General features: G+C 44.0%; 3 protein-coding genes across 4 annotated transcripts; 2 read left to right on the top strand and 1 right to left on the bottom strand.

The window, feature by feature from the left end:
* Positions 1 to 516: 516 nt before the first annotated feature.
* On the top strand, positions 517 to 11658 carry rspry1 (ring finger and SPRY domain containing 1). Of its 2 annotated transcripts, none has more exons than XM_028958364.1 (15): positions 517 to 885; positions 1518 to 2051; positions 3245 to 3297; positions 4645 to 4757; positions 5387 to 5513; positions 5815 to 5873; positions 6194 to 6260; positions 6432 to 6563; positions 7041 to 7156; positions 7266 to 7409; positions 7491 to 7602; positions 8391 to 8493; positions 8656 to 8808; positions 9904 to 10008; positions 10592 to 11658. In XM_028958364.1, exons 2-15 carry the CDS (start codon positions 1690 to 1692, stop codon positions 10686 to 10688), a joined length of 1743 nt encoding a protein of 580 aa, XP_028814197.1. In that variant the 5' UTR covers positions 517 to 885; positions 1518 to 1689; the 3' UTR covers positions 10689 to 11658. The 2 variants fall into 2 exon arrangements, with proteins under 2 accessions (XP_028814197.1, XP_028814198.1); XM_028958365.1 differs by lacking the exon at positions 517 to 885 and adding an exon at positions 1296 to 1421.
* A 168-nt stretch (positions 11659 to 11826) lies between these two features.
* Positions 11827 to 14962, top strand: arl2bp (ADP-ribosylation factor-like 2 binding protein). Its single transcript, XM_028958484.1, has 7 exons — positions 11827 to 11921; positions 12398 to 12461; positions 12550 to 12611; positions 13169 to 13275; positions 13359 to 13444; positions 13795 to 13891; positions 14087 to 14962. The coding sequence occupies exons 1-7, from the start codon at positions 11903 to 11905 to the stop codon at positions 14201 to 14203; spliced, it is 552 nt and encodes a 183-aa protein (XP_028814317.1). The 5' UTR covers positions 11827 to 11902; the 3' UTR covers positions 14204 to 14962.
* Positions 14799 to 20076, bottom strand: pllp (plasmolipin). Its single transcript, XM_028958485.1, has 4 exons — positions 19409 to 20076; positions 18065 to 18238; positions 17613 to 17732; positions 14799 to 15325 (listed from the first exon to the last, which is right to left on the bottom strand). The coding sequence occupies exons 1-4, from the start codon at positions 19556 to 19558 to the stop codon at positions 15218 to 15220; spliced, it is 552 nt and encodes a 183-aa protein (XP_028814318.1). The 5' UTR covers positions 19559 to 20076; the 3' UTR covers positions 14799 to 15217.
* Positions 20077 to 21203: the final 1127 nt, after the last annotated feature.

The following is a 21203-nucleotide window of genomic DNA, read 5'->3' as shown; positions in this document are numbered from 1 at the left end:
TGGAGCCAAACAAAAAAAAAAAACGACTGGCAGAAATGGTCAGTGTCATTCTTCAAATACAATGAAACATCTTTTAACAGCTTTAGGATTGACACCATAGATAAGAAATAGCCAAAAATACAATGTAATACAAAACAATATACAAATCTCATTTAGAGACACATTAATTATATACAAGAGAAAACGAAAAACACACCGTATATAAATGTATATGCATGAATTTATGAGATTGGGCAAAATGAACTTACGAGTGAAACACCGTAGCAATGATTGTCATAAAAAAATTAAACGACATCTTCGGTGGATATTATTGTGGATATCGACCAGGATGTAATGTCAAACAAAACGTTTGTGAGGGATTTGACAGTATATGTCTGTTTACTTTGAATTATTTGAGTACGGATTTGTTGTAGCTGTACCTAGACTTTAAACGGAATTGTGACATCATCTTGCAGTTTGTGGAGATTTTCAGGACGTGACGCCCGACCTGGCAACACACGACTCCGCCGTGGCCCCCACGCCACGGTCCGGTCAGCTGGCAGGAGTGTCTCACTCTTTGTCGCCAGTCATATCTTGGCTGTCACTGACAAGCGGAAGGGGGACGCGACACAACCCAACACTCTGACTCAGCCATGAGATTGCTTTGTGTTTCCCTCCCCCGCCGGTCTCCGTGTGATTCATAGCTACACGGCTTCCCGGACAGCCGCCTAACGTTTACGCGGGCGAGCCTCTTCCCGCGTCGGGCGCCTTTAACCGGAGAGGCCGGTGCGCCCTGCCCACCAGCGCCGTGCGGAAACACCGGAAACTTCACCTCGATTAGGGCTGAGATTTCAGCGTCCAGCTCCACTCCCCGACAGCGCGGCGGCCGGCCGGCCCGTGTACACGGTGAGTTCGCCGCGGACGGGACCGGTGGCCGTTCTCCCCTCAGCCCCGGTTCTCGGTAGACGGGGGACTTTTCGGCGGGTGGCGACAACACGGCGCTAGCTCGCCGGCTAGCTTCCTCACGGAGCTTCGCGTGTGTGGCGCGGAGGACCTGGTGCGCTGACGGCTTTCTTGTAAACGGCCACCGTTGCTGCCCGACGTGAACCAGGTCTGGGACGCCGGGTCTGCGCTGGTAGTCCCTCACCAGCCAGTTTCGCTGGCCAGCGATGGCTGCTTAGCCTCCCGGCTAGCCGCTCAGAGGCAAATTGGTCGGCTAATTTCGGGGGTCTGTCCGACGTTTTCAGTCGCACCTCAAGGCTTGCTAGCTGTCGAATAATTCGTCATTCGAGTCTCCGTGAGGCCGGACCGAGGTTATAGCTCCCTGTGCTCGTTTCCGGTTAGCTGTTAAGTGGTGTGTTGACATGCTTCGTGTTGCAGCTGCCATCGGAAGGGTTTAATGCTGGTCGTGTCGGTCTCTAGTCAGCCGCTTCCCAGCAAAGGTCTAACAAGGCGGTGATTCTAATTCTTAATTGGTACTCTTTATTTTGATTGCATTTTTTAAAACTGTTCTACGATTGCGATTGTCTTTCTTGTAGGCGTGGAACAGCCCGAGAAGGAGCTCATGTGGGACCCAGTGAAGGATGATTGATTGTCGTGTTGACTCAAGCTGCATTTTCTCTGGCCGACCGGCGACCTTCCGCAGTAGCACGATGACTGACGCCTCCGACAGGATAGTCCGCAGACGCCTCTACCGCTCCTTCAAATGATATGATAGTAGCCACCTGGATCGCATTCTGTGCCAGCAGGAACCTAGCTTGGGTTCTGCGACTCACCGTTGAACAGCTGCATTCGCTACGCTTTTGGCAAGGCCTCGGGGCAGCTGCAGCCATGGGGAACAGCTGTGTTTGCAGAGAGGACAGCGACGTGGACGATGGATCAGCGCCCCGCCGGCAGCTCAGGCGGGTCGACAACGCCGCGGCCGATGCCTCCGAGGCGCGGAGCAGTCGGCCGAGGGACCCAGTCAGGCCGCCCAGACGTGGACGGGGACCACATGAGCCTCGCCGCAAGAAACAGAACGTCGACGGCCTTGTCCTGGACACCCTAGCTGTCATTAGAACTCTCGTTGACAAGTAAGTCCCCAATTAAAAAGAGTTTCGACGTTATGCGTTAATCTTATTTAACAAATCTGCTGTTGTCAGACACCCTGTTATTACATCTGGCGACATCACATCCTGCCAGTAGATTTTATGTTAATTGTGAGCGTTTGCAGAGACCGCACTGCATAATTGATGACTTGGCTGGGTTTTTTTTTATATATATATCCCTAATTATAGATATTGGAATCGAGGTGTGGAGCTCATGCTGCTGAATGCAGACAGTCACCGTATTAATGAGATCACATGGCGCTTAAAATTCCTTGGCACGCCTGACCAGTGCATCAGAATGTTTCTGGAAGGAGTGTGTTCCTTCCCAAATGCTAGGGGTTTCTCTGAATTGGCCACTGCAATTCTTTATCACCGGCAGAGCGAGGAGAAGCACTTTATCCCGTTTGAAGTGCTGCGGTGTCAGCAGACCTGCGGTGTTCAGGTTCCCGGCGTGTTTTTAAATATCGCACATATTTACAACACCTTCCCACGCTGACACCTACACCACGTACCTCTCACAGCTGTGTCCTTAAACTCCATGCCGTAACTGCACCCACCTCGCGGTCCCGGAGGGTTCGCATAACATTCCCATTTATTTTGTACCTTTTAACACGCATCCTGCCTTTTTGCCTCTCGCAACTGCCCTCATACTGCCCTAATCTGTTAATTTTACACTCAGAATGCCCACCTTCTGTATTTTAGCTCATAGCCAGAAGGCCAGTCCAGGGCAGCCTATGAGCATTGACTTCTTTCGTATATGGAGGGCTTTTATTGCCGTGCAACACCAGGACATTGTGCGGCTCCAGTCTGCAGGAGGACTGCCCCGGGGCAGCCTTGTACTCTGCTCCCTCAGCACATCGCGCACCTAACAGCGCTCGTTCACTGTATGGGTAATAACTGCCGAAGCCACAGCCAGGCTGGACCGGGGGAAGCTAATGGCCCAAGCGGTGTTTATGTTCTGGTGGGGTTTCCCTGGGGAGGCCTGAGGCTACTGCTGGTAGGCTGATTTAGCGTCCCTGTCCAGACAGGCTCCAGTCAGGGAGATTGATAACCGCAGCTTATAGCCAAAGTGACACACACACACACACACACACACACACACACACACACAGCAGGGGCTTTTCCATTACCAGGAGCCTGGTGTATACGTTTTTAACATTTTCCTCTTTCATTTGCAGTGACCAAGAACCTCCATATTCCATGATCACCTTGCATGAGATGGCGGAGACAGGTGAGTCAAACTGACTGTCAAGTCAGGGAGGGACCACAGTACACTTTATAGGGCCGTCCCTTTGTTGAAAGCCATTCTTGAGACAAATGCTGTGAATTAGAAGATGAATGAATCTGTGTATTTAGCCACTTGCAGTTGTGAGTTAAGGGTTTCTGCTGCACAATAACAGCATATTACCGAGTATGAACTGTTATTTATTCAATAAGCTTGTTCATGGGTCAGTCACATGATTTGCCCTTTTTTTTTTTTTTTATTTACCCTGATTATGCTCTAAGCCTAATTAATACAAAATACAAAGCTTCAGTGACTGTTTGCTCTATGCGGTTGAGGGCCCTATTGCTCAGGACCTAAGCCTCTGTTTGTCTGCCGTAAGTAAGGGATTTGGCTCGGCCTTTGCTGGGTCTTTACAGCTGCCTCCCAGCCGCCTGCTTGTCTCTCTCCTGGCCTTGCCGGGGGTGGGTGGCGTTTGCTTTATTTATAAGTGTATCGGCCTCTTTGATGGCTGTGACGTGTGGGGTTGCACGATCACGGGTCCGAGGAAAGAATGGGGTTGCTCCTGTTCCTATTCTCAGGAAGGAGGTTAATCCTCCTTAGTGGGCCCAGCTCTGAAGCACTCCATTCACCGCTTCATCTACAGCTGCTGATATCACCCCCCTGCCACGTTTCTAAATGTGCTCTGGTGTAATGTATACAGGCCAAAAAATATATATATATGTATAGAAGTGTACAAACAGGTGAAAGCTAAGCCCCAAGCAATTTTGTTATGGTCACATAAAAAAAAAACCTGTCAAATGTTGATTTAAATATTGATTTACATAAGCGATTTATAGTCGTTTATGTAATTAAACGATGTTTTTTTTTCATTACGTTTGTTACGTTATGTATATAGAGAAAGAAACTGTTATTCTATACATTTCTAGATTCTTGTTTATAGGATATCATTTATCTTGCGAATTGGAAGAGACTAACTCCTAGTTCGCATATCTCTAGATGTCAGCATGAAATTGCTGCTTTCGCTTGTTAGATTTACTGTTGTGAAGATGATGAAGTTTTATCTCTGCCTGAAACCTTTGCACAATGCTGTGTTCACCTAAAAATCTCAAATCCATTAGAAGCAGGTGCTTGAGCAGAGTTGATGACACAGGCAAAAAAAAAAAACGGTTACTGTAGGCATGGTGAGGGGCTGAGGCTGTTCGAATTCATTATCTGACTCATGGTTTCAGCCCGACTAATAAATACCGACGAACCATCCGCTTTATTAAAAAGCTTCCTTCCGTTTGTATCTTAAATGTTGCCTGAACATAAACAAGACATTTCTCTTCTTTTTTCTATTTTTGTTGCCCACAGATGACGGCTGGTTAGAGGTAGTCCAGTCCCTCATCAGAGTCATACCTCTGGATGACCCTTTGGGTCCAGCTGTTATCACCCTGCTGCTGGATGAGTGTCCCCTTCCCACCAAAGTGAGTGTGACCCGCCGGCACGTCCTCTCTCGATACCTGAATCAAACCGCAAAACTGTTTCAGATCCTGAGGGCCAGGATGTTTGCAGCTCCACTTGTGTTAGATGATTCATTTTTTCCTGACCTGTGGTCATGTTATTGAAATGACTCTCATAAGCATAACGCCAAGGGAATTGACATGGGGAGATTCCTGGTAGACTCCTGGTAGGTGTATATGACACAACTCTGATGCCCCACATTTCAACACCATAGCCACCCACATGGTCAAATGGGTGAACAAAGCAGGGTTTACTGATCTGAAGTCAGACGGCTCCGACAGCAGCCTCAGGCGCCAAGTTGATCTTCCTGGGTGCATTTAAATGACATTGTGAGCAACGCTGGAAGGGGACAGCCTTGACTCATCAGTTCTTTGTTTCTGAGAGAAGGTACTTCCTACATTTGATGTCACACTTCTCTTGTGGTTTTTGCAACTGCTTGTAGAAAGCTGCAGAGGAGGTTTCCCACAATGCTTATTGATTCAGAGGTGTCAATTTATTTGATTTTTTTTATTTTGGTTTTACCAGCTTTTTTGTGGTAAGCAGATGAATAAGAGTTTTATGTAATCCTTGCCTGTCCATGTGTCCTTCCCAGGATGCTTTGCAGAAGCTGTCAGAGATGCTTAACCTGAGTGCAGCGGTTGCGAGGCAAGATGCTCTCAACCCTGCCAAACACCGGAACACCACTGCCGTGTTGGGCTGCCTGGCTGAGAAACTTGCTGGTGAGGCACTCGCTGAGCGCCACTCTCCTTCTCATGCACGCGTGCAGGGAAGCGTGTTTCAACACGCAGCATCGTCCTCCTGTGATGCGGCTGGGTGTGGCGAGGTCAGCTGACTCGGCACATGCTTCTGGCCCCCGCACTCGTCTAATGTCAGACGTTAAAGTCTCTCCACCCATGCCCTTTGTGTGTAATGCTCCAGGCAATTATTCTCGGCGCTGTCTCACTTAATTCGTCGATATGTGCTCTATTTCAGGATAGAGATTTATTTATTTATTTATTCATTCCCTTCCTTCTGTTCCAGGTCCAGCGAGTATTGCACTACTCAGCCCGGGAACACTGGAGTATTTGCTGGAAAGTCTGGTGAGAGTCCAGCTCTGTCATCTGAATTATCAGGGTGCTTTTGTGTGCTGAGTAGTTTTGAGTGTTTAACTCCAGTTTTGGTTTCACTGTACTTGATTAGCCTCTGCGGTTCGCGCAACTTGGATCGCCTTATTTGTTCAAACTCGTTTGCAGACGTTGGGGCAAATATTTTGAAATAGCTCAGTGAATTGTTACTCAATCCTTTGTCATTCTATCGTCAGTGATTTGCTGTTGGCACTACAGTACCACCCAATGGCACAGTGACTAACTCACAGAGCGGCAGTGATTTTTATAACAATCTTATTTCTTTTCTCTTTCAGAGTTCTGAAGCACATCCCACCGTTATGCTGTTCGCTCTTATAGCTTTGGAAAAGTTTTCTCAGACTAGTAAGATTTTTTTTTTTTATTATTTGAATTGTGCCCTGCAACAAAGCTCTGAAATTGGAATGTGTCCACTGCTCATATACAATATCAGACTAATGGTCAGTTATGTATTTATTTTCCACTTGTTCATTGTATAGTTTTAAAACTTTTTTTTTATTCTGCTTGCTGTTCCAGGTGAAAATAAGTTGACTGTGTCCGAGTCGTGTATCAGTGAGCGGCTGGCAGTTCTTGAATCATGGGCTGACCACACAGACTACCTAAAACGTCAGGTTGGCTTCTGCTCCCAGTGGAGTCTGGATAATCTCTGTGAGTATTTGAAGTCTAACCTCAGATTCTGTGTGTTTTGAAAAATATCAGTAATGTGTTATATATTAAACATCAATGAACATTTTCCATGCCTGCCACAGTTAATGCAGTTTGTTTAAAATCAAATCGCACACAACATTACACCCACCAGTCTAACAGGGGTTCTGTTCCCCTCGTTCTGGCAAAACGGCTTAGAAAACACTCCTCAAGATCTGTGATATCTAGCACTAGTGTTTATTGTAAGTTGAACATCTCACTGCTTCTCAATCTCAATTATCCTGGTAAAAGTGGACTCTGCCATCAGGGAACACAGTTGCCCAAACAGTAATTCATTATAGAAAGCCATCACTCCCACTGCCTGTTTTTGCCTTTAGGTGAAAGTATTAATCTCTCTTCCTGTTTGTGGTTTTAATATTGTGGATTTGTATGTTTGTGGACATGTATGTTTGCATCTGACTAGTTGCTCTGTTATTTTAGTCCTAAAAGAGGGCCGACAGTTCACCTACGAGAAAGTGAACCTGAGCAACATTAACGCCATGCTCAACAGCAACGATGTTAGCGAGTATCTCAAGATCTCTCCCAGTGGGCTGGAGGTGAGAAGGGCTCTTCTACTTCCAAAACCACCAAGGGGAAATTACTGCTGCTGTTTTGAGGTCCTCTGTGGGACATGATGTCAACCCTCTGTTCATTTTGTCCTTCCAGGCTCGCTGCGATGCCTCCTCCTTTGAAAGTGTTCGTTGTACTTTCTGTGTGGACTCTGGTGTGTGGTACTACGAGGTCACAGCCATTACTTCTGGGGTTATGCAGATCGGCTGGGCCACCAAGGATAGCAAATTCTTGAATCATGTATGACTTTTCCTTCATTACCTGACAGTCAGCTGAAAGACAGATGGGAACTGTAGCGTCATGGGTTGCTTTTTTTTACAGGAGGGCTACGGCATCGGAGATGATGAGTACTCATGTGCCTATGATGGCTGCAGGCAGCTTATTTGGTACAATGCTCGAAGTAAACCTCATTCTCACCCCTGCTGGAAAGAAGGTTGGTTCACCTAAGGTCCACAATGCCTTAAAGGTAAACATAGGGTTGACAGCCAGAGAAAGAGGAACAAATGAGGGGAAAAACAACTAATGGGATGCTAAATAAAAGTGTTCCTTTCAGCAAACAAGTTTGGTGATTATATCCACACTGCACGTAGACTGGTTCCTTTCATTCTGCACTGTTTGCAGTTTAATAATGAACGTGAAGTTCACGCGGATGGGAGGGAGTCACCAGTCAGGCTCCGGCTTGTAGTTTAATGTAATTAATGATTGGACGAGGCAAACATTCCTTAAGAAATGGGCTGTAGGGTTCTTCATCACAGTGAATGAAATAATTAGTTCACTCAATGAAACTGGCTCAGATAGACATTAAAAAGTATTTCTCTAATTAGGTCAAAGTTTATGTGTGTGTTCTACTGTTGTCAATATGTAGTCTTATGGAGGAACATACAAGAACAGCTAGTGAACACCATATTCTGATGGTCATGAGTTGCAAAAACAAAATACCATTAGATTGGGAGGAATCCAGGATGGGGAGTGGGTGGCTGTTCATGCAAAGTTCACAGGATCACAGGATGTCCCTTCACCAATTGTTTGACTGATTTCCAAGAAAATCATGCATGATATGTTAAAGGCAGGAATGTGGTACTTCCTGTTCAACACTAGGCTTTGTTTCATAGTTTGATTCATAGCTTACAGTCAGCACCACACCATGAACAACAGCTAAATAATTACTAATTTGAGTGAATTTGCAGAAGGAAATCTAAGTGGTCTTTACTTGGCATACAGGTGATACCATTGGCTTCCTCCTTGACCTCAATAAGAAGCAGATGATCTTCTATCTGAACGGAAACCAGCTCCCCCCAGAGAAGCAGGTGTTCTCATCTGCCACGTACGTTCACAAGTCCTCGTTTCCTTCTGACCAGCATGCCATCGGACGTGACTCAGAATGTTCTGTTGCTCAATCTCTGTAAACAGTGCTGTAGACAGGTAGGGTTTTCCTGCTGTTGCTCACATGCTTTTTTTTTCCTCTCTCCTCTCTTCTGCCTTTCAGGTCAGGCTTCTTTGCAGCAGCTAGTTTCATGTCATACCAGCAGTGTGAGTTCAACTTTGGCGCGAAACAGTTTCACCACCCACCTTCAGTCAAGTTCAGCACCTTTAATGATTTCGCATCACTGGCATCTGATGAGAAAATCATCCTTCCAAGGTACGCAGGGCATCTTCCAATTACAAATTGGTTTTGGTCATCAGCGCCATGGAAAACAAAACAGTAGTAGATCTATTGTTTTGCCCTTCAAAATGGACCATTGTAAAATGCCAAAACTATGGCCCTCTTCTGAAAGCGACCTATAGAAGTTGAGGGGCGGCATTCACAGAAATTAAGTAATCAAAACCTTCACCAACCACAATGTTTGATGCAGACAGGAAGTCATGTTGCCATTTTTCCAGAAAAAATAAAATTCCTCTTGTCACCTACATAAGGGGACAAATTCCATATCAGACCGTCTGAGCTGCCGTTCTCTGAAAGGCGAAGCAGAATGACCAAAGCACTCTTTACACCTATCGCCATTTCTAGCCACTGCAGGACCATAGAGAGGATAAGGTATTAATCTTAAATAATATCACAAAGTTTCATGTCAGTGGACCATTAAATTAAGTTGCAAGGTGCACTTTCTATTGGTAGATATTTTTAAAGGTGGGATTGTCTGATATTTCCAGATTTAATCAGTGATTTAATTTGCTGTACATCTACAGCCTGTCATAAGCATCTAATTATTTATTAATGATTTCCTCACATAAAACATGGATGGGCTTGCATACTGTGCTCCATGAAGTTGCAATATGTCTGTTCAGTGTGCAGTGTTGTGACATCATTTAAAGAAGTTGTTGCACTGAACTGTTGTATCTTTTTTTTTTTTTTTTTTTTTTTAACCTGGTATCTTACCAGAGGTAACCTGTCCTAGAATTACACTAAGGACACATAAAACTGGAAGGTGAAATCCATCAGCTCTGACACAATTAATTTTAGATGTCAGGGTAAAAGCAGACCTCTCTTATGAGGTTCATCAAAGTTCATCTTCCTTGCCTCACTTCTTTCGAGTCAATTTTGTAATTAGACATGTTTCACTAGCAGTTTCTTTTTTTCCTTTTTCTTCTTCTCTTTTCATTGGCTGAGCTGAGATGTCTCAGCTGGCCCCAGGATTAGCTGTTGTCCAGAATGCTCACTGTATTTATGCTGTAATATGCTAATATATTTTATTTATTTGTCCCTCCCATCTTTTTTTTTTTTTTTCCCCTACAGACACAGACGCCTTGCCCTGCTGAAGCAAGTAAGCATCAGAGACAACTGCTGTACACTTTGCTGTGACCAGATGGCTGACACAGAGTTGAGACCCTGTGCACACAGGTACACATGCATACAGATTATTGCTTCCTTACCACCTAAGCCCAATTTCCAGGGGGGTTAAGGTGTTATGACCCCCCACAATAATCAGACCCAGCCAATATAACCCCCCAATATAATCGCAGGGGTTGTGACTAAAGAAATTGGAGGTAAAAAAATGTGGTTCACACAACAGTGTTCTAAACCAATCAGAGATTGTGATGGGCAGGACCCACCTCTGATTGGCTGTGGTCCAGATATTTCTTTACTGACCCAAGCTCAACAAGTACAGCTTCTTAAAAGCCAGAAGCTGGCATTATTGTGGCGGCGTATGCCAAGATCGACATGCATAATTTATGCATAATGTTTTCATGGTCTGTTGCGCTGTATCTATGTGGGGGGAGAGAAAGGCGTGGCAAACAAGGTCTTTGGGTGATTGGAGAAATGTTATGTATATGTTAAGCATAAATAAGCAGAGTTTAACCATGTTACCATGTGATATATTTGCTATCTCCCTCCCGCAGTGTACTGAGAATTGTTTAATTGATGCTTTTGGTGCCTTTTATGTTACTGTTTTCATGATGTGCCTCATTGCTCTGTCCTGCAGTGGGATTTGTATGGGGTGTGCCTTACAGCTGGAAACATGCCCGCTGTGCCGACAAGACATCCAATCACGTGTCAGACTCATTTCACACGTCTCCTGACATCCACTTCGCCCCACAAACGGACAGAACAACACAAACACTCCCCCAGCCTTCATCCTGTCCAATCCCCTCTGTCCGAAGAGATGCACCTGACCAACAAAACCATGGCCTTATGGTGCATGGCGATGATGCAGCATATACCCTGTACTCTGTGTGAGGTTGAAGGGAGTCCTTCCATGCAACTCTAGGAAAGCGATTAAGAGATGGCGATGGAGACGGGGTATGAGAACCCAGTTTCTGTGGAGCACTCCATGGAGGTCGCCCTGGTCATCCAGGCACAGTGGGCTTGAACAGCGATGGCAAGGAACATTTCTGTGAAGCTAAAGGCATGAGTTTCCTGAAAACATGCCATAAAACATAATGCAACCAACATGCAGCACACATAGTTCTGCCAACTGCTCCCTCGCCTCGAAGGTGTCTGCTCAGTGTGTCCTGTGTATCTGTGTTAAGGTGTGTTTCAATGTGTCTGTGAATCTCATGTTTTATACCAACTCAAAACGGCACAACACAACTGCTCGTCTTTAAACATCAGATGCCTGTTTCTGAGTAACTTGCGGACTGAGAACGTCCTTCTGTCTACATTGCTCTGTACTTAAATCAAGCCTGAACAGAACCCCACCATCCATTCAAAGAGTGGTTATATATGGCGAAATGGAAGCTGTGATTCAAATAGTATTATATTTATGTAAAATAAAACTGCATTTAGTATTAAAAAAGTAAAGGTATCACAGTTTTTCTTGGGACAACATCATTTAAAGAAACTGGATTTTTTTTTTCGCCGATTGACGACCCCAGAATGAGCCTGAAACAATCTTCAGCCTTTCTAATTCTGTTTGTTTGTCAAGTGTCTCTGTGGCTATCTACCTACTGTAGAATGATCCAGGGCCCGTAAATGAAATGAATTGAATGAATGAATTAAAAAAAAAAAAATCTGGATTGTGATGTTTGTAATAAACGTCTGTTTTATGTGTTGCGTATTGCTTTGTCAGCTGGGTCATCGTGGCAACTACACGTATTATCTGAAATCAAATTTTTTATACTTTTATGAAAACGTAAACTAGTTGAATTAATACGTGCGAAATGTAGGATTCGCGTGTTCTTTGTGTATTAAGCCGTAGTTTCCACCCGGACGCTTTAGCAGGCAGCGCCGCCTTTTCTCCCGTCGTTGCCGTGGCAGCAGCTCGTCGGGGGGAAGCCACGTCGTTCGAAGGAGGATGGATCCCGGAGACATCGGTAAGCTGCAGGCCGCCCGGGGGTCGCGCCGGGCTGCGTTGCCGGGGTCTGTTAACACGGGCGCGTCGCGGATGCTGCGCTACTAGGAGGAAACGTGCAGAAAAACAGCTGTGAAACATGGCTGCTTTTAGGCTGCATAACACGAGACAAAAACACACAGCACGTTTTAACTACCACGTTAAAATGCACTTTCTGTGCAATTATCAACTCGCAAGAATATTACCCACTAGGTAGTAGCCTAGTAGCCAAAAACACACTCGCCTATGAACCAGAAGACCCAGGTTCAATCCCCACTTACTACCATTGTGTCCCTGAGCAAGACACTTAACCCTGAGTGTCTCCAGGGGGGGGGAACTGTCCCTGTAAATGCTGATTGTAAGTCGCTCTGGATAAGGGCGTCTGATAAATGCTGTAAATGTAAAATGCTGTAAATTTAAACTGGAGAAAAGTAACGTTCCTGCCTCACAATTTGCTAGGAGGTGGTGGGGAGGATGGAGTAGAGATGCAGGATTTGGATGAGGAGGACTTTGGCGTCTCAAAGTAGGTGCTTTTCTGTGTGGAATAATCAGCTGGTTTTGCTTTATCTCGTTCCGCTTTCTTGCCTTGTACTTTTTCCTTTGACCCTCAGATCTTCTGACGCCGACGCAGAGTTTGATGCCGTCGTTGGCAACATTGAGGACATCATTATGGGTAAGATTATGATTGCGATAGTATTATTGTTTACCTGGCATGATCATCCAGAGTCGACTTATAATCATTAGTTACAAGCATAGTGTCATTCAGGGACACAGGAAAGGATCAAACCTGTGACTTTTGCACATAGTTTTGTACGATTTTTGTTTTAAAGTGTCATTAATGTTCCTCATACGTTACATCTAAACCTGGTGGTTAAGGAAGTGGACTCGTAATGGAAGGGTTGCTGATTCAAATCCGGAACTGTCAAGGTGCGACTGCACACTGCTCCCCGGGCGCCTTTCATGGCTGCCCACTGACGGATAAATGAAAGTGAAGTGATTGTCATTGTGAAACACCGCACACGGTGACACAATGAAATGTGTCCTCCGCTTTTAACCATCACCCTCGGTGAGCAGTGGGCAGCCATGACAGGCGCCCGGGGAGCAGCGTGTGGGCACCTCAGAGGCACCTTGGCGGACCAGGATTCGAACCGGCAACCTTCGGTTCATTTAGTTTCTGTGCTGTGTATCACAATGACAGTCATTTCACGTTCACTTTCATCTGCCCTCCAGAGGATGATTTTCAGCAGCTGCAGCAAAGCTTCATGGAGAAATACTACCAAGAGTTTGAAGACACTGAGGAGAACAAGCTCATCTACACCGCCATATTTAACGAATACGTTAGTCGCCACTTTGACTTATTATGTCTTTCTTTTTTTTTGGCGTCATTCGTGGGCTGTGCTGACGTGTGCTTTCTGTTCAGATTGAACTCCTTGAGAAATATCTGGAGCAGCAGCTTTTGGAGAGGATTCCTGGTTTCAGCATGAGTGCCTTCATTCAGTCTCTCCAGTAAGAGATGCTTGTGATAAGTTACTAGTTTACGGTTCCTAGTCCTTACACATGTTTAACCAGGTACTCTTTCATGTGTGTTGGCATCCTTTTTAAATAGTGTCACTTTCCTTAATGTTCTCTTTGTGAAAATTGCAATCAATTTTGTCGTACTAGTGTATTGTTGTTGTAGTATATAAAATGACAGAATAATAATATTGTTATAATAATGAATTTTGTACTTACACAATGAGATTTGTCGGGTAAACAGATGTTTTTGGTGTAAATGTAATAATCTGTCATTGCCACTAGATAGAGCCGGTCACTTTATGGCCTTAGCGGTATGAGAAATGTTCTTTTCTTCTTTCCAGGCAGCATAAAGAGGAGGTCTCAGGGGACATTTTTGACATGCTGCTGACTTTCACCGACTTTATGGCCTTTAAAGAGATGTTCATTGACTACAGAGCAGTAAGAACATTCGTTATTTGTGAGTCTTAATGTGCAATGTGGTGCAATTGGAAAATGTTCAGCGATACCATATCACTATATAGAGGAGGATATGGTTTTCATTCTATTTGTAATAATGTCATAGGCATTGGCCGTTTATTGATTCTCAGAAAGATTCAGCAACTGGTGACATCCCATCATTTAATGTGTATGTAGGAGAAAGAAGGAAGAGGCCTGGACTTCAGCAGTGATTTGGTGGTGAAATGTTTGAGCTCTTCACCCTCCAAACCACTCGCCTCCAGCATGGCCCTGGAACCTACCAAATCCGACTGATCCCCCTGCAAGGACCCGGTTTTCACAGTGCTGACAACCAGCTACTCATGACCTGTGGAACGTACACCTTTACCCATAGCCGCCCAGCTCAACAATATAGGTTTAATGTTTAACCTTGATGTGATCTACATTTGTTATCACCTTATAGTATTGTAAGTCACTTCATATTTCCATTGCACTGTTACCAAACAATCAGTATGCATTCATATGATTATTTTGAGTCCTTTTGCACTGAAGAATGTTGGACATGATAGTCTTAGTTTTCACTTCCACTAAATGTTTTGTTTCATACATCATTTGGAATGTGAACAAATTGTTTTGACTATTCTGATGTACCCAGCAGCTGTCAGATATTTTTAAGAATTTATTCATCTGAATGTGAAATGCAGAGAATGCTTTAACATTACCTGCATGACACCATCCTCCTCAGGAAGAACCCCTGATGCTTTGTTAATGCTCAGATTATTTCTGGTAGAATGAGTCTGTTCGCCCCTCTTGTCTTTCATGAGATGTGTGTTTGTGTGTATGTCTCTTTGTGTCAAACTAATGTTTACAAAAATGTGTTTCTGACTCATCTAGATAGAGATTCAATCAATTCCTTTGACATCTGAATGTTGTTCAAGTTAATATAAATTTAGATTACAGATGGCCTGGTTTCTTTATAATGTACTTTTTATGAAATTGTCATATTTGTATATATCAGCTGTCTTATGTAAATATTGATGTTAATTGATTGAAATAAAATGTTTAGTTCTTGGAGATCTTTTGTATTTTTATATCAAAATGACACATTTTATTGGCTCAAAGCATTATATCTAAACTAAAACAATAAAAAGTTAACCATTGCCAGATCTTCCATACACCACAGTCAGGGTTTATCTCCATGTAGAGAGGGGTGTGCAACGTTCCACACACTAGTCCATTGTAAACTTGGTGACGCCCTGTGGTTTATGTATGTACAGAGAGCAAGAGAGAGAGGGACAGGGAGGTGGCCAGCAGGGTGGAGGAGCTCCTCTACACAGGAACAGTAGTTGTAGCTGCGTTGCTCACATCTCCTCTCCAGGTCATGTATGCATGAAACGTACTGGCACCATAGGTGAGGGTCACAATGATGCCAAAGAACTAGGAACAAGAAAAGTGTGTTATAATGTGGATCTACTCATCATAATCACTTGATCGTTTATTCCAGGAAATTGCAAGTATGGTGTCTGAGAGCTGCCAATTACCCCCATTTAAACATTCTTAAAGTTCATCTGTTCATCTGCAATAAGATCGTCTCCAAGATACAGATAACTAGCAAACAGTCTTGTTAGTGTCCATTTATTCCTGTCAATCCAAAATATCTCAACAACTGTTATAGAGAATAATATCATGAACCTTTCTATGTATCATACTTATGAATCATACAATGGAATGCAATACGTCACAGCTGCTGTATTCACTCCACCCATTGGCTACCTTGTGACTTTTAATACTAGTATACCTTGATCAGGTGTTGATGGTGCCGTAAAACTACAGTGGGGCATAAACGTATTTGGCAGTTATCGATTGTGAAAGTTGTCCCACTTAAAAAATTAGAGAGGTCTGTAATTTTCTTCATAGGTACACTTCAGCTGTGAGAGACATAAAAAAATCTAGGAATCTAAGTCCATCCAGAAAGTATTCACATCACGACAACTTAATGACATAATGATGACTTGAAAAAAGTTTACTTGAGGTTTTGGCAAATTTGTTAAAAATAAAAAAACTGAGAAAGCACAGCCTTTGCTCAATTCTTTTGAGACTTTTTGAATATGGTGCCACAAGCTTGCCACACCTATCCTTGGCCTGTTTGGCCCATTCCTGTTTGCAGCACCTCTCAAGCTCCACAAGGTTGGATGGGAAGCATTGGTGCAGCCAATTTAAGATCTTTTCAGAGATCTTCAATCAGATTCAAGTCTCTGTACATTGCTGCATTCCCTCTATCCTAACTAGTGTCCCAGTTCCTGCAGCTGAAAGATCCCCACAGCATGATGCTGCCACCACCATGCTTCACTGTAGGGATGGTATTGGCCTGGTGATGAGTGGTTCTTGGTTTCCTCCAAATGTGATGCCTGGCATTTACACCAAAAATTCCATCTTTGTTCAGACCAGAGAATTTTTCAGAACTTTTTCAAATCAGACCAGAGAAATGTGTTTCTCATGGCCTGAGAGTCCTTCAGGTGCATTTTGGCAAACTCCATGTGCCTTTTACTAAGGAGTGGCTTCCATCTGGTCACTCTACCATACAGGCCTGATTGGTGGATTGCTGCAGAGTCCTCCCTAACTGAGGTGACCGGCCAGCTCTAGGAAGAGTCCTGGAAGTTTTGAACTTCTTCCACTTATGAATGATAGAGGCCACTGTGCTCATTGGGGCCTTCAAAACAGCAGAAATATTTATGTAACCTTCCCCAGATTTGGGCCTGGAGATAATCATGTCTTGGAGATCTACAGACAATTCCTTCATGCTTAGTTTGTGCTCTGACATGAACTGTCAACTGTGCCACTGTATATATTCAGGTGTGTACTTATCCAAATCAGGTCCAATCAACTGATTTTTTGACAAGTGGACTCCAATTGAGCTACAGAAACCTCTCAAAGATGATCAGGGGAAACAGGAGGAACATGAGCTCAACTTTTGAGCTTCTTGACAAAGGCTGAGAATACTTTTGTGATGATAAAAATTACAGACCTCTCTCCTCTTTTTTCAGTGACTGCCAAATACATATTTGTCCCACTGTATGACAATTAATAAAAAGCTCACATTTGACTGTGTTTTATATGCGTATGTCATTGTTAATAGAGGAGATATGGTTATTGGAAGGCAGCCATTGTTACAGATTAAGTGTCTGGCATAATGTGACATGACATAAAAAAGGAAAAGATCTCCACGCAGCAACATGTGTCATATTCTGATTAATTCGCAGATTCAGTCACTGTGCTTAATTCTGTTCCTGCCTGAATGGCGGCTGTGCATTGAAGCTTGCTGTGTAGCTGCACACACTGATGAAAATGCCTACAAGGCAGACATGAGCATGAAAACTGGAGTAAGGAGCAATTTATCAGGTGGTTTGGTCTGATGAATCGAGTTGGTCTGATGAATAGAGACCGTTGGACCCTCCTTGGAGTAGGAGTAGCTACACAGGAGTAGCTAGAGTTCCCAGATCTCAATCAGTAGTTACAGGGACAGTCACCCTCAGGGTTAAATGTCTTGCTCAGGGACACGATGGTAGTAAGTGGGATTTGAACCTGGGTCTTCTGGTTCATAGGCGAGTGTGTTACAACTAGGCTACCACCACCCGATGTACTTATACGCTTCACCTCAGAGAAGTTTTGTCAGCAAATGCTACACCATTTGAAAAGAAACTGCTCTGTGCTTTTCTTTACTCACTGCTGCTGCCGCCAAGTTGTTGAAAATCCATCGAAAATATTTGTAATTGTCGACTGTTGCAGCGTTGGCCACGAAAGCAGTGAAGTACAAGACAGTCGCCACGGCAAAATAAATCAGGAGCTGTGAGAACAGAGAGGGTATGACAAGTGAAGCGACAGTCAAATAACTGACATTGTGATACACAGCGAGTGGTGCATTCAACAAAATGTGTTCTCCGCATTTAACCATCACCCTTGGTGAGCAGTCAAGACAGGCGCCCGGGGAGCAGTGTGTACCTCAGTAGCACCTCTGTGGTTCAGGATTCAAACCGGCAACCTTCTGATTACGGGTCCGTTTCCTTACCCGCTGGGCCACCACTGCCCCCGAAATGCATGCAAAGTGAGATTCGAACACGGGTAACATTTCCCTTTAGAAGAGGTTGTGTGGGTTCAGCAGCTAGAACAAAAACTCACCACTATGGGCCATGGCACGCCACTGACTCTTTGCTGAACTTTAAACAAAAGCATTAAAAAGAGGATGATGGTGAGGAGCCACAGGGTCACGCTGACAAACATGACCCAGCCATAGGCAGCATAAAGGTGGTATGGAGTATCAGCGATAAGAGCCCAGACCAGCAGACCCAGAACCTGATGGAGGAGAAGATACCAAGATTCAAGTACAGTGACATCAGGGTGGTACCATGAACTTAACAACAGGGTTTGCATGCACCTGTGTACTCAGGTCAATGAGAAGTAAGGTTCATATGGACTGTGATAAGAAAAACAGATTCAGTGCCAACACGAGGAGTTTGGGAAAATAGAAGATTGTAAATTTCTGATTGTGGTGAAGACGTTGATCTTGCAGAAGTTAAAACGCACGTGGGTGTGAGCAGGATCTTCTGTACATGTTAAAAGAGCAAGGGGGGGTCAGGGGGTCATGTGTACATAAATACTGCTGCTGGTCAAGTTGCAATTGGTCCCAGACTGAAATGTCTGGTGTAAACCGCATGGCACTCTTAAAGCACAATGCATTTGCGTAAAAGCCTGATGCATTATTTATCTGTTATGAGCTTGTATTTCATGTGATGGTTCCCCATTAATGACACCTGAAAAACATCCCCTATCTCAAGTAAATTTCAAAAACGATTAATTTTTTTGGATATGCAAATGTACCATTGCGTGTTACGGCGCTGTCTAACCTACATTACAACTGAGTCAGTTTGAGCACATGTTGACAGTGAACAAACAAAGGCAGAGTCGAAAGGGTCTGTGTACAATGTTGTTATGTTCCAGTATCATTCCTTAGCAACCATTCAAGAAACTGGACTTTATGGGTTCTAAACTATATGTTAATTTAACATGTCATTAATATACCGCCCTGGAATGGAAACAGGGAAAAAGAACATGCACAGGTAGCTTATCTATAATCTTCATGACCTAGTTGAATAACTTCTCAAAGTAACTGTATAAGCCCTATTCCAATAAATCTATCTTACAGATAAGAGACAATAAAATGCACATTAGTCACAACTGCAGAATTTGGAAAAACTTGTGTACCACATTATAAGGAGAGTGTTTTACATTAAAACCAAATTGTTTAACTGTGGTGGAATCATTCATACAAGTTAAAAACACAATAAAACAAGGTTTTCGCTTTACTCACCATGTAGTGAGTCCAGAAAGAAGATTAATTTTCACATTTTTAGTAATGATTCAGTGTAACTCTTATACTATATTGCTATAAAATTAATGGTAGACAAAGCTGCATTGTGAAACAATGTGAAAGAAGCACATAATAAGGTTTAATGTTTTACTCACAATCTCCACTAGTAAAAGGATGGCAGGGACAGTCCTGACAAACCCAAGGTCCACTGTCAAGCCAGCAGTTAACATGCTCATCCTGGAGGTACCTTGCTGCGATGCAGGGGACGTGGTCTCTGTTGTGATCTTTGACGGAAATTCTGCCATAGTTCCTCAAAAAAGCAATTCCTTCTTTTGAAATGTTCCTTCTTTTCAGATCCCCTTCACTTTTGCTCCACAGTTTTTACTATCACGACCGAAACCGGTGTCCTCGCTCTCCCTCTTTAATAGATTGTAACCGTGCTCGTTTCCTTCTGTGCCCTCAGTACGCTCTCCGGGACGGACAGGTTCATCCTCTGAACAGAGTGACACATTAATGAATGATTTCTAGAGCAGGAAACACAACCAATGTGGGAGTGCAGCTGCTCCTACGACACTCCTAACAGAGTGAGGACAAAGTCTGAAAATTCTGGACAGGGTCCAGGAATATCAAATACAACGGAATTTAAAATAACACATCCGAATAGCAACACATGTGTACATGCTTTAATTGCATACTTATTTAATTGTACTGCACTGTGGATATAATAAGAATACCAATTAAATGTTACTGTATCTAGATCACAGGTGCGAATATTAACCACAAGCTGTTGTAGCGGTAGAGGAAGCCCAAGTCCCACCGAGAATGTATTGTAACTCTAAGTAGTAGACTCTTTAGAGTATATGCGCTCTTTATAACCCTCTCATCATGTGATTCCGTCCACATGACCGGGAGCAATATGGAAACGAGGCAACGCAACTCCTATTAATAGCCATGTCCTTCATTCATTGCTCAGTCATTATTGTTATTCCAGTATTAAGACTCAGCCGATCCTCTTCATCATCATCATCATAAGACTGTTCCAGATATTTCTCACCTTATTCACTCCCTACCGTTTGTCCTACCTTGTCCTACTCATCTCTTTTGTAAGAACGTCAACATCTGTGGATGTTCATATATCAAAGCGGTGGAGGTTCCCCAACCTGGGGCAGTGGTGGCCTAGCGGTTAAGGAAGCAGCCCAGTAATCAGAAGGTTGCCGTTTCGAATCCTGATCCTCCAAGGTGCCACTGAGGAGCCACTGAGCAAAGCACCGTCCCCACACACTGCTCCCCGGGCGTCTGTCATGGCTGCCCACTGCTCACCAAGATGATGAGTTAAAAGCAGAGGACACATTTCTCATGTGTATCACAATCCCTTCACTCTGCTCTGGGGATTTTTTATCTCCTACATGCACTCAATTCATTGTTCATTGTTGTGTGATCAGGTTTCCTGTCAGGCCACCGTCATTGATCACAGGAGGTTACCCATCTGCACGTTTTCATGAGGTGGCGGTCTGGTGCAGGGAACACAAGGTTCTCCATCACCGCTCTCGGTTCTGAAGCCCATCCTGGCTCTCCCTGAGCACTGGAGCGGTGAAGCTCTCTTAACCTGAAGACCAGTCCTGGATCCCCAGCCGTAATTGTCTCACAGAGGTGTACGACCATGAGGTGATAGCTGGGTCTGTAGCTCTGCGCACACCTTTGTGTAAAGAACAACATAGGGATTGTTGCCGCACAATATGTAGATGCGTGAAGAATATATGGTGTATGTGCAAGGTTTTCTTGATATATGGCCTAGGGGGCGCCTCATTGGATTGCAATAACTTTTTACAGGTTTTCATTGTTTCGTTATTGTGGCTATGTAAAGCCTACATACGGAACTTAACGAAACACCAAGGAGATTAATGTTTTTATTTCAAAATGGAAAAACTTGTGAGCGGAGGAAAACAGTTC

Source organism: Denticeps clupeoides, chromosome 17 (assembly GCF_900700375.1).
Source record: "Denticeps clupeoides chromosome 17, fDenClu1.1, whole genome shotgun sequence".
NCBI classification, from domain to species: domain Eukaryota; kingdom Metazoa; phylum Chordata; class Actinopteri; order Clupeiformes; family Denticipitidae; genus Denticeps; species Denticeps clupeoides.
This window is presented reverse-complemented; position numbering and strand designations above follow the sequence as displayed.